Source organism: Aythya fuligula, chromosome 22, assembly GCF_009819795.1.
Source record: "Aythya fuligula isolate bAytFul2 chromosome 22, bAytFul2.pri, whole genome shotgun sequence".
NCBI classification, from domain to species: Eukaryota; Metazoa; Chordata; class Aves; order Anseriformes; family Anatidae; genus Aythya; species Aythya fuligula.
The window spans coordinates 1,061,137-1,073,199 of record NC_045580.1 but is presented as its reverse complement, the minus strand read 5'-3'; the positions used below and the strand labels follow the sequence as shown (position 1 = coordinate 1,073,199).

Sequence of the window (12,063 nt, the reverse complement as noted above, 5' to 3'; positions counted from 1 at the left end):
CAGAGGGATGCCCTGGCTCATGCGATGTTTGCAAGGAAAATTAGGAGTGTGTAGGGTGATAAGGGCCTGACCACCAAATGAAGAGGCTCGCACACCTGGGCAGGAGTGGCTGGGGCACATGGAGAGGATTTTTGCTGGCTCTCTTGGCTGCACCTCTTCTTAGCCTCCCGCCGTGGCCACCTGCGAGGTGCTGACCCGCGGGTTCAGCCTGCACACGCGTGGGCTTTGCACGAGTTGAATGAAACCCGGGCTTTGCGGTCAGGCCAGCCAGCGTGTTCGGGAAAGGCTTGCACAAGTTTTGAATCATGATGCTCTGAGACGTAAAGCCAGAGGAGTTGTTTCGAAGCTGCTTCACGAGTGTTTGTTTGTGGGGGGCTCTCGCTGGGTTGACAGTGATGCTGCTGCAGCTAAACCGCTGCGACCAGCCTGCCTCATAGCGTGGCCTAACCTCTGCCATTGCTTCATCTTGGTGGAAAAATCTTTCTGCTTGCCTTCGCTGACTGCTTTGCATAGTTTTGACGGGTGTCGTTAAACCTTGGCCGCGTTTGCTAACCCCAGAGTTGGCTGCATCTTCTCAGTGCTTGCTCTTAGCCATCTGCACTCCTTCCAGCAGCCGGGACAGGGAGGATGGAGCGACACCCTGCACCAGGGGAAGCCCAGCTCCCAGTTGCTGCAGGAGGACAATCCATAGGTCCTGTGCTGCCTGCTGAGGCGGGGGAAACTTTCCCATAATTGCAGTGAACGTTGACTCAAACCCTGTGGTTTTGCTTTGCTTCAATCCAGGGGTTTCTCTTGTGCTTCTCCCCCATGAAAGCCGGGGAGGAGCGAGCCCCTGTGACTGCAGGGGATGCCACTTTCCCAGGATCTCTGTCCAACACCCACATTATAAAGCTGTGATTGAGGGGAAAAAAAAAAAAAAAAAACATTAACAAGGGCAGCAGGCAGGCTTGGAGGGCGAAGCAGGGTCTGCCGGTGAGCGTGATGGCACTTGAATGGCGGGTGAAGCATCCTTTCACCAGCCGGTGCTGCTGCCTGCTTCCTTGGCAGCCGCACAAAACCAGAGCCAGAAAAATCCTGACACCCCCTCCCTCTCTTTTAGGTTGCTCCGTGTCCCATTTTCCTCTCTATCCTTGCTTTAAAGCTAGTCCTCTTCAGAATGAGGATTTTTGAGCTGAAACACCCTGGTGGTGAGATGGTCTGGGGGGCCATCACCCTGCGGGTGAGAGGGACTTCTTCCCCAAGCCCGTCTGCCTGCGGGGCAGAGCCTGGGATGGCAGGGCTGTTCTTGTGTTTCCTGGGGGCTTTGGTGAGCAGGGCAGGGAGGTGGAAATCCAGCAGGTTTGGAAATCCAGTGCCGGGCAGCTTTTCTCTGAGTGCAGGACGTGGCAGCAGCTGCTAAAGCCCTCCTGCCCCACCGTGCTGCAGTGGGCACACGGCTGCATCGAGTACCCTCTCAGAAGATGCTCTAAGCCCTGTGAGCCCGGCTGCCTGTCGCAGAGGAGTGACACAATTTATCCCAAAGCCTGAGGCTGAACAGCGAGAGCATCCCATCCCAGAGCATCCCACCCCGACAGCCAGTCCCACCCGCCTCTTAACCTTTCCCATTCCCCACTCGCTGTGATGCTCCAAGTGCAAACTTGGAAGAAATGCTTTCATCTGCCTTTAGGAAAGACAAGTTTCCAGGCCCTTTATTTAGTGGGAGAACTGGCCCCCATGACACATGGCATCTCCATAAGAAAGCTGCTGAATGCCGGAAGAAAGCTGGCTTTGTTGTTCTTTTTGCAGCGCTAAGCAGTGCGGGCTTTCGGTTTCCTCTCTTGTTTTTCTCTTCAAGCCCAGCTTTCATCTCAGAGTATTTATTTTTCACTTCTTGAAGGGGAAAAAAAAACTTTATTTTTCTTTTTTTTTAAAAAAATGTATTTATTTTAAATTAAAATAGCAACTCTCAGTCCCTTTTGTGCCATGCCTTGGAGAGAGAACGAGGGCCGGTCTCTGGCAGGGTGCTGCAGGAAGGGGTACCAAGTCTCTCTCCTCTCCCTGCCCTCTGTCCCCAACATCTCCCTGTCCTTGTCCTTCCTCCTCAGTCCTCCTTGTTCCCCAATTTTCCCTCTATTCCTTTTTCCAGCTTTCTGTCCCGTTTTTCCTTTCTTCCCCCTGAGTTTCACTGCCCTTTCGGTCCAAGGAGCCCTAATTGGAACAGGCCGGCTCCGCTCCTGCTTCCTGCGTGGGAGTGAGAGGCTACGCTTGTGAAAACAGTTCAAAAGTGCAGACAAATTTTTGCCTAATCCTGCCTAAATAACTGGGGCTCAGCTGGGGTTATGCGCCAAGGCGCTCCTGCCCTGCTGCTGAGCCGGGTACCTGGGAAAGGCAAACCTTGCCCTGGGGGGGAAAACCTGAGATGGGAGGTGGTGGGAGGTGGTGGGAGGTGATGGGAGATGGTGCTGCCGTGCCCCGGCTGCCTCTGCTCCATCGGGGGGCGTGGGAAGGGTCTCAGCTCCCGGCCCCCCTCTCTCCAGCCTCCTCTCTTCCTGAGAAAGGTTTCTCAGCTGCTGAACCCTGCCAGCTGGGAGACTTTGGGAATTGTCCGTGTTTCAGCCTCCCCCATCACTAGCTCTACCCTAGTTTTGCTCCTGGTGCCTGTGGTAGAGGAGCCCCAGGGTGGTGGGTTTGGGTGAGCTGGAGATGGAGATGGAGAGGGCTGGAGCTGGGTGCTCACAGGCTAAGGTAGGAGAGCAAATCCTCGTGTCTCCTTGCTGGGCCTCTGAGAAACTCATTTCACTCCATCACAGGCATCCAGAAGTGGAGACTTGTGCAGGACTGTGGGCACCTCGAGGTGGGCAGCACTGGGACAACCCAGGGGTGGCAGAAGCCTTTAGCTGAGGAGGACGATGCTGTGAGTGAGGCTTCTGGAGGACACAGCCTCTTTGCTGCCCTGGGGCCTTTGGTTGCCCTCCAGCAGAGCCAAATGGTGCTTGTAGGAGCATCCCGGAGCTCTGGGTGCTCACAGGAGCATCTTGGCTAGCTCAGGACACACGCTGGGGCTCGAGGGCTGAGCTCTTACGAGGAATTCAGGAGTAAATCAGCAGCCGTTGGATGCGTGGTCCTGGAGAGCTGATTTTCTTGACTTGACCTGGTTCGACGCCATCACACACCTTCCCCAAAATTTACCCCATGCCTCCTTCAGGCCTTCAAGGTGCCCCAAATTCTGGCAATGCCAGCAGGCTGTGGGATTTGCCTCCACCCCAGGAGAGGAGGCTGGGCAGGGAGCGGGCTTTTACCTGCGACAGCAGCGTGCTGGGTTCCTGACCCGGGTGTCCATCCATCAGAGCAAGGGCAGGAGGGGGCTGCCGGGTCAGCTGCCCCCGCTCTGACCCGCTGGGCATCCATTTACACGCAGGCTACTGTGTAAAATTGCGGGGACTGGACAAGGCCACACTGGGGCTTTTGATGGGAAACAAAGTGAGTGGCTGCAGGGAGCTTAAAGGGGGCATTGACTCCGAGTGGAAATTCAGGAGAAAAATGACTTTGCTCCCATCCTCCCACTTTTTTTCTTTACTGCCATTTATTTTGCTTATGCAATCAGATGCTAATGTTTTGACGTGCAGCGGAGTCGCTTGTGTTTTAAGGTCAAAATCCCTAAAGTTTGTAAATCGTAGCCCTTTAAAAAGATCAGAAGTGTAGAAATAGTTTATACATGCGGAGCCTGGTGAGAGCAGGATAGGAATTTGGCTGGGAGATGAACTCGGTGATCTTGGCCTCTTGGTCCGTTTGCCATCTGGTTTTCTCACAGGCTCCACGTCCATCTGCCCAACAGCCAGCGCAGCGGGGTGGTGGGTTTGGGGTAGCTCCCCTTTAGCTTAAAAGCCATGTAGGGATGCAGTGCTCTTGGCCGTGGCAGGATTGTTAGCATCCTTTTGCCCTTCTGAAGTTTGGTCCCCAAGGATGTCAGGGAGCTGGAGGAAGAGCAGGGATCTGGTTTTGAGAAGCTTCCATGTCTTAAATTGAGCCCCCAGACCCCTCCTTGCTTTGCAAAGCTGTAGCCACTTGCATAGATGTCCCTCCCTGCTTTCCCACCGTGTAAGGCAAATTACTTATCTCTGCTCTACACATGCTGGAGATGATGTGACATAATTTTCCAGAGTGCCTGCAACTCCTGTTAGTATTTAAAACTCAAACCATAATACCCTGCCTGGTCTCCCAGGAGGAAAATCAAATGCAGTTCCCTGTCGGTACAACGGCAGCAGCAGGAGACGTGGCATCGAGGCAGCATGCTGCACGCGCGAGCCGTGTAGATGAGGCTTTAATGGGCGTCGTAAAAACGAGGCAGCAACCCCAGCCCGGGATGCAAAGCTGGCCCCCGCTGCTGTGCTTGCTTTTCGGATTGAAACTCGACATTTCCCAGCCAGGCTTGGGTGCAGCAGCTGTGCTCAGCGCTGGCCGATGCTCTGTGCCCGTGCGTTCTTCGTGAGCAGCCCGTGTGCATGCACGCGTGTGTGCGTGCGTGTGCTTTGTGGGCAGTGGGAGGTACACGAAAGGGGACATTTTATTTGTGTAAGATTTGATTAAAATCTTGGAAACGGGTTTCAGATGACAGTGAAAGCTGAAACCAGGGGAGCTAAGCCTGGCCTTGCTTTTGTTACCGAAGTTCTGCTTGGCTCTGACCTTTGCACAGCCCAGGCTGCAGGCGAGCGGCTCCTCTGTGGGCGCTGGAGGACAGCACCAGGGCTCGATCCTGCTGCCAGGTCCCTGTGCCCAGCAAAGTCACACCGGGCAGAGCAGGATAAAGCCCTTTGTAATCTTGGCACACACAGGAATCAGCAAAGAAAATGCCACCGAGGTAAATTCAGTATCTCAAAACCAGTGAAGGCAGAACTGAGATAAAAACTGTCCATCCCCCCAGTCCCTCCTCCCCCCCCAGCCGCGATCACGCAGCCAGGACTTGTCCACAAACACGTATGCAGAGCTTTACAAACCCATTTAATTTTACACATGTGAGCTCTTCTATAGATGTGGGACACTGCTGACTAAAATTAGGCTTCTGCAAGCGTTTGCAGGCTTGGGGCTTTTTGGCTGTTTTGTGTTCTGAAGAAATTTCAACTAGCGGTCTAACAGGAAAAAATGCAGATGATGTTTCAATTCTGAATTTTCCCAACGCAACTTGTTTTGAAGGAGAAGCCTCGAAATGCACATTTTGGTTTGTTTTGGTGTTTAAATAGAAAACCTCCTTTGGCACTTGGCCTTTTTTTTGAATTTGAAAATAGGGCGTTTGCTTCTCTGGTGACCTCTCTCTGGGAATCGCTTTTAAGTGTTCCCTGTTTTGACATTTTGTTTGTGCAGAGCTCAGCGTTCACCTAACTAAACCGAAACCCTATCCCCCGCTACTGAAAAACTGAGTCCGCTGGCTCTGTGCAAACCCCAGCGCGTGGATCCTGCAGGAGAAGGCAGGAGCGATGAGCGGTCGGTGCTCGTGTTGCAGAGATGGAGCAATACTTTTGCATGGCCGAAAGCCTTGTCACCCCCCTTGCCTTCATGGTGTGCCTAAGGAGGTCATCTTTGCACAGGTCTTCGTGGGTGATTCAGTGTAAAATGGGGTTAGAAACGTTTTCGTAGCCTAACTCTGACTCATCTTCCCATAGCGACTGGGAGCAGCGAACTGCCGTTTAACCAGCCGCGGAGGGGAGCGGATTCCTGGGTGGTCCCTGTAACCACAGAGCACAGAAAGCAAAGCATTAAAATGTAACATGAGGATGAAGGGAAAGGGGCACTGAACCACTTTCTCCCAGTGTTATCTCAAAGCAGCAGATGGAGAACAGAGATAGGGAGGGTGCCTGCTCATTTTTCCGTGCCCTCTCCAGCCAAATCCAGTAAATAATGAAGTGTAATTTGCCAAATAGCCTTTGAATGTATTATTTGCTTTTGAAGGTCCTGATACTTCCACCATGGCAGGCGATCCTTGATTTATGTGGTGGGGTTGGGGGGAGGATTCAGGCCCCCAGAGGCTCGGTGTCGGGCATTTCACTGGCGCTACCTGAACAAAGAATCATTAGGTGAGGGGATGAGTAAGGTTAGGGGCAGCTGGAAACAGGGGAGCTGATTTTGCAAATCTTTTACTTGGGGACAGTAGGTGGAAGGTGCAGAGATGGAGGCAGGGAAGCAGCTCTGTAGGGCTGGGTAGATTTAGGGTGGCTCTTCAGTGTGGTCAGCCCTGGGCTGTGGGGCCAAACACGGGCGCTTATTGACACAGCCCCAGGTCATCATTTGGGGAAAAAAACCAGCTGTGTGGAGTTTTGGTGATACCTGCAGGTTTGGCTGCCTGTGAGCACAGCAGGACCCCTCTGCTGGGTGGCTGCACCCCAATTCTCCCCGCATCGGGGCCACCGCTCGCAGCCAGCACTGCTGTGCGGGTGTACGGGGTCGCTAAACCAGAGCTTCAGTTGACGCGGGGCAACAGTGGCTAGGGTTTCCACAAACCAGAGAGTACTATGAGTTTTGATGTTCATGTCCAGATGTTGATGAAAACACCAAAAAAGCTTGTGCGTATTGTCATTTTTCCACTGAGAACAGTTTTCATTGAAAAATTTCCAGTAGGCTACAGAGTTAAACCAGCCTCAGGCGGAAGGATTACAATGGGGCTGATAAAGTCCAGTTGTTTGAGATGGTGAATGTAAGAGGCTTTCCTTCTCCGCAAATGATGGTTTTCAGGAATGCCTAAAATATATGAAAAAGAGCCAAACCTTTTATTCAGAATGAGGAGTTGTTTTTTTTTTTTTTAAAGAAAAAAAACAGTTGCTTTTGTTTGTGAAACTCTTTGGCTACGAATATCCACCTCCTTCCAAGTAAATTAGAGAAAGGAAAGAAAGAGAGGAAGACCTTTGCTTCTCATCAGGACTGACTCCAAGGCCCGGCTCTTGGCTTGGCCCCGCGTCTCCTATGGGGGCGGCTGCGCGCTGCTCGGTGACTCACTCCGAATCCGCCGTGCTACGGCCTTGCATGATGTAACTCTGTGCTAATGTGGGATTTTCCAGCTCTTTTGTTTTCCCTCCCTCCTTGAATGGGTTTTCTGCCGGTTCTTCATCATGCCTCATCCTGCTGTGAACTTACTTCTTCCAGGATTGCCTGTTGATTCTTCAAAATTACTTTTTTCCTTTTGCTTTTCTATGGGCCGGGATGCCCAGAAGTGGTGCGGTAATTGGGGGATGTTTTTATCCATGCTGTCTTGTTCACTCTGGTGTGGGACCCTTTACCCTCGTTGGTGTCTGGCACCTCTCAGCTATCTCCCAGGCTTCAGAAGCCACCTGGGTGATGATGCTGGGTAAGCTGTTGTCTGTGCTGGTCTTTGATACCACCGTCAAATTTCCAGTAGCGCATTTGTGGTTGGCTTGCAGGGAGACCACATGCACCGTGTAACCCAGCTTACCAGACAGGGCTCGTCTGTGCCCTTTAAGCACACGATTTTTTTTTCTTCTTTGTGTAAGAAGTCTGGTTATGGACTCTCAGGGCTTAGATTTTGTGCTGGAGGGTGTGAAAAACTTCAAAAGCAAAAAATGAATGGATTGCTCATTTTTTAACAATCCAAAGGACAGTGTAATGAGAGGACTTCTGTTGTCTTTCCCAATCCTTATGAACGTTTTTCTCTCCTGCTTTTTTCAGATATGGAATGTGCAGATGTGCCTTTGTTAACTCCCAGCAGCAAAGAAATGATGTCTCAGGCATTGAAAGCCACCTTCAGCGGCTTTGCAAAAGAGCAGCAGCGGCTGGGAATCCCCAAAGGTAAGACACGGCTTCCTGATGAGCAGCTGTGGTAGGCACAGAGATCGTGTCCGCCTGCCAGGATGCCCTGCCCCACATCTGCCATCCCTTTGACTGGTTCCCTCCATGCAGCATTGCCTCGTTTATAGGCAGCATCAGCTGGAAAAATCCAGACATAGAGGCAAAACCTTTCAGTACTGCTTGCAAGCTGTACCCCTCTGACAGACTGTGCCTGTCTGTCCTGCTAACAGAGTGAGATAACCTCTGCTGCGAGACTGCTCCTGCCACTTTGTTGAGACTGAGATTTCTATTTACAAGTCATGTCCACTATGGAAAAGCAGCTGGGACCCTTTACAAGAGGCTGATAACAGGGAAACAAAGTAAGATGTGGGTGGAAAAAGGAGTCAGAGAAGCGTTAGGATTATTAGAAGTCCCAAACAAATCCAAAGCTCATTCCTTGTATGAAATAAGTCTTCAAATAGGGCTGATCCAAACTGGCTGTAGATGTAGTGTTCCCCCACTGCATATTGCCCTTTTCCAATTGATTTTCGGTCTCTACAGGATGAGGCTGTGCAGGTGCTTATCCACTTGTAGCACCATTAGTGTCCTGTTTTCCTGGAGAAATGGCTTGTGCTTGCTCGTTAATGGATCTTTTCTACAACCCTTTGGTGCAGATCCCCAGCAGTGGACGGAGACGCACGTGCGGGACTGGGTGATGTGGGCAGTGAATGAGTTCAGCCTGAAGGGAGTGGATTTCCAGAAGTTTTGCATGAATGGTGCTGCCCTCTGCGCCCTAGGCAAGGAGTGCTTCCTGGAGCTAGCACCTGACTTTGTGGGAGATATCCTTTGGGAACATCTGGAGATCTTGCAGAAAGGTGAGTCCTGGGGTCTCCAAGGTGAATAGCTCATGCGGTCCTGGCTACTCTGACTTTGGGCCTTTCCAAAGAGCTTGGTTTACAATCTGGCTGTGCAATGAGGTGTTCAGCTTGGGCTGCAATCCCAATAAAAGCGTCTTTGAAAGCCTAGCTTTCCAGTAGGGTTTCAAATGGGCATCCCAACCAGCTATGGGCAGTGCAAATCCTGGCACTCGTTGAAAGAGGAAGGGTGTTTACGCCAGCCGCTTGGCCGGGATCCACAGCAGGCAGGGACACTCTGCCTGCCTGGAAACGACGTTGGGATTTTCCAAAGCATTCTTCATCAGATCGTTCAGCTCCTGCTGTGAATTTTACTATTTCCTCCAGTGCAACTAAGTACAACAATATCACCGAAATCCCACCCTAATTTCCCAGTTGCAATTGGAAGCGGCTTTTCTTTGTTTTATGTCTCATGAGTGTAATGGCAATGAGTTTGAGTGGCTGTGTCCCACACAGGAAGGAATGGCAGAAGCCACCTGCAAGCATTTGAAGGCATTAAATTATTTATTTTAGTTGGGTAGGGGAGATATGCATTGATTTTAGGTGTTGATTTGGATGGCGTGTGGCTGAAGGATGCAGAAGCAACGCTTTTCCCATCTAGGATGGTTCCTACAGAGTAGGTGAAGATTTTAAGACCTTTAACCAAGTCAGGAGCAGGAGCAGCAGCAGCAGATCTGGGTCCTTCTCTAGTGTGTTCCTGTGCAGAGCTAATTGCCTTCCTGGAATATCCCTTGTGCTGCCTTGCTGACCCTGTGTGCTTGTCAGTGGGCTTGTATTGGTGACAGGAAGGGGAGGGGAAACAAAGTTATGCCTTCCAGGAAACCATTGACAGATGGATGTTAATTGCTGATTACTAATTTTACTGCTACCTGTGGTTTGCAAAAGGTAAACATGGCTATTCCCAGGCTCTGTGTATGACAGGCTGTTTTTCTGCTCTTTGTTTGACTCCATATCTGTTCAGTTCTTCTCGTTTTGCATGATTTTTAATGAGTGCTTATATCAACAGCAATCAGAATAACCAAACAAAGCAAAGCGTTGTGGTCAGTCCAGTTTCTACTTGCTGTAAGCCAGTGCTTGTAACACAGCTCTGCCTTCCTGCAACCCTCCTTCATTTGTCTGTGCTGTAACCCACAGCAGCGCGATGTGCTGCAGGTACCAACTGAGGCATCAGGGCTGGGTTTGCTCCCAGCCCTGCTCTTCCTGCAGATCCCCCAAGGCACGCAGATGAACTTGGCGATGCAGATTTGCTAACTGTAAAGTAGGAATCATGTTTCCTGATCACACTGACACATGCGGGTGCTCAGATGCTGCAGTTATGAGGGTGCAAAAGGTGTGAGGTAGATAAGGGCTTTTACAAAGATGCTGGAAATCTTTCCACCTATTGCAGCTTTTCCTCCAGAAGGATGAAAAAGAGTAAGACAATTTGTTTGTGTCAATACTGTTGGTGTAGCCCTGGGAACCGAGAAACCTCCGTTCAATGTTGTTTTACTGGTGACTTTGTCACTTCTTGCGTAAGTTATCTGAGCCTTAGCTTCTATGGTGGGTTCTTAACACATTTCCCAGAGGGGCAATATCTATGAAGTATTTGGAGAGTAACTGAGAAGGGCTTCCAGGAAATAACCAACTTCACCCCAAGGACTAATTCCTGTTGCCTGTAAGTCATGGGACTGTCTTACTTGTGTTACATCTCCAAATGCCAGACAAGGTCTGTTGTGCTGGTGTTCCACAAACAGACTGCAAAATGGCCTCTGCCACATCGCTCTCCATGTGAGACAAGATGTGCCTCTCCGTTTTGCAGCTGGGGATGTGAAACGTGAAGAGATCAACGTTTCCCCAGGCTCACCTATAGCGTCACAGTGCTGGTGAGCCCACAGCAGCCAACTGGCCAGTTCCCATCTCTCCTGCCTTCCCCAGTTGCCCACCATCCTTGCTCAGGGGTGTTGATGCTGAGAGTGGTGGTTAACCCCTCTATGGCTGGCATTACCTGTGGTGGTGTGACTGCTGGAGTGGGGTCATGCTGGGACAGGCTGTGACCTTGTTGTCCCTCCTGCTAACATGCCTCCCTTGTGAGCTCTTTCCGAGAGAGTGACTCATGTACCACAGCCGGCTCAGGGTTTAAAAACGGCAGCAGATGGGCGACTTTTCCCTGCATGGATTTGGGTATTTTCAGGCCTATTTTTCCAAATTTCTTCCTAAAATAAGCTCCTCAGTTACCAGCAGTCAGCAGTGCCCTCCACTTGACTGTAAGCATAGCTGAAGGTTGCTCTCTTTCTCTGTGGTCACCCACCCTGCCCCTTGGCAGACTCCGTGGGGAGAGGAAAAGAGAATTTCTCATTAGGTCTCTCTGTTTGCACAAAACCTCCTTTTGTTAGAGAATATTTTCCACCCTGCAATCCCCAGGAGAGGGCCAAAATTAGGCTCCTTGCAAGCAAACGTGCGTTATCTTCGGTTCACTTCTCTTTAGCTTCAGCAGAAATAAACATAACCCAGAGTTGTCTGTGGTTTTTTATTTATTTTTTATTTTATTTTTATTTTTGTTACCCTCTGCAAAGAAAATAAAATCTCCCATGCTGGTATCTCTGCCCGCATGCCGTGCTGGAATGAGTAAGGTGTTAATGGAAAAACTGGTGAGGGGAGGAACAGTGCGGCTTTTACATGGGAAAGCAAATTCAGCGCCAAGCCCAGGAGTACCAAAGTTCTTGGAAAAAGCAGTGGAAAGCAGAGAATCTGTGCTTTGATGTGATATTTGCTCATTCTCAGTGAGTCACGCCTATAGAAATGTTAAAATTTGCGGTGCTGCCTGTGTATTCCCTATGGAGTGTGCATCAGGAGCTGGTTAATGGGCAGGGTGGCAAAACTGCTCTGAGCATGGGATCCTCCGCTTTCATCAGGTGTAAGGTAAAGGTGCCATGTAGGCTGGGAATTAGCATTAATTTAGGGTTGTAGGAGCTGGTTTGGTATGCGTTAACCCGCTCAATTGCTCACACCTACTGCTGGTCTAAAATAGGGGCTTTGTCAGGAAAGCAGGTGTCCTTGTATGGTGTTTTTTTTTGTTGTTGTTTTTGTTTTTTATGAGCTCATACATGTAACTGTAATCAACAATCCTTAAAAGAAAACAAAAAGAAACAATAAATAATTTCCGTGCTTTCTTTAATTTTTAACTAGCTTTTCAGAACCACCTGGAGCCACTGATTGAGACGGTTGTTGTTTCTACTGTTTTGTTTAAATTTGTGCATGCCTGCAGCAAGAATTCCTGAAGGAACCCAAATGCATCGAGTACATGTTTCAGTGGGATTTCAGCAGCTAACTGTGCACTTCTGTTCTTTGAACGTCCCAGTTTAACCCTGGCAGGGGCATTTTAGGAAGTTTCAACCTTGCAAGTTTTGCAAGGCACGGTATG

At 50.2% G+C, this 12,063-nt stretch overlaps 1 protein-coding gene across 4 annotated transcripts in view; it reads left to right on the top strand.

The window, feature by feature from the left end:
- ETS1 (ETS proto-oncogene 1, transcription factor) overlaps positions 1 to 12,063 on the top strand; it is a 73,010-nt gene that overhangs the window by 44,999 nt on the left and 15,948 nt on the right. For all 4 annotated transcript variants that reach the window (XM_032201873.1, XM_032201871.1, XM_032201872.1 and 1 more), the window contains 2 exons: positions 7,651 to 7,770; positions 8,424 to 8,624. In XM_032201873.1, coding sequence (XP_032057764.1) covers positions 7,653 to 7,770; positions 8,424 to 8,624 — 319 coding nt within the window. In that variant the 5' untranslated portion in view covers positions 7,651 to 7,652. The remainder of the gene's footprint in view (positions 1 to 7,650; positions 7,771 to 8,423; positions 8,625 to 12,063) is intronic.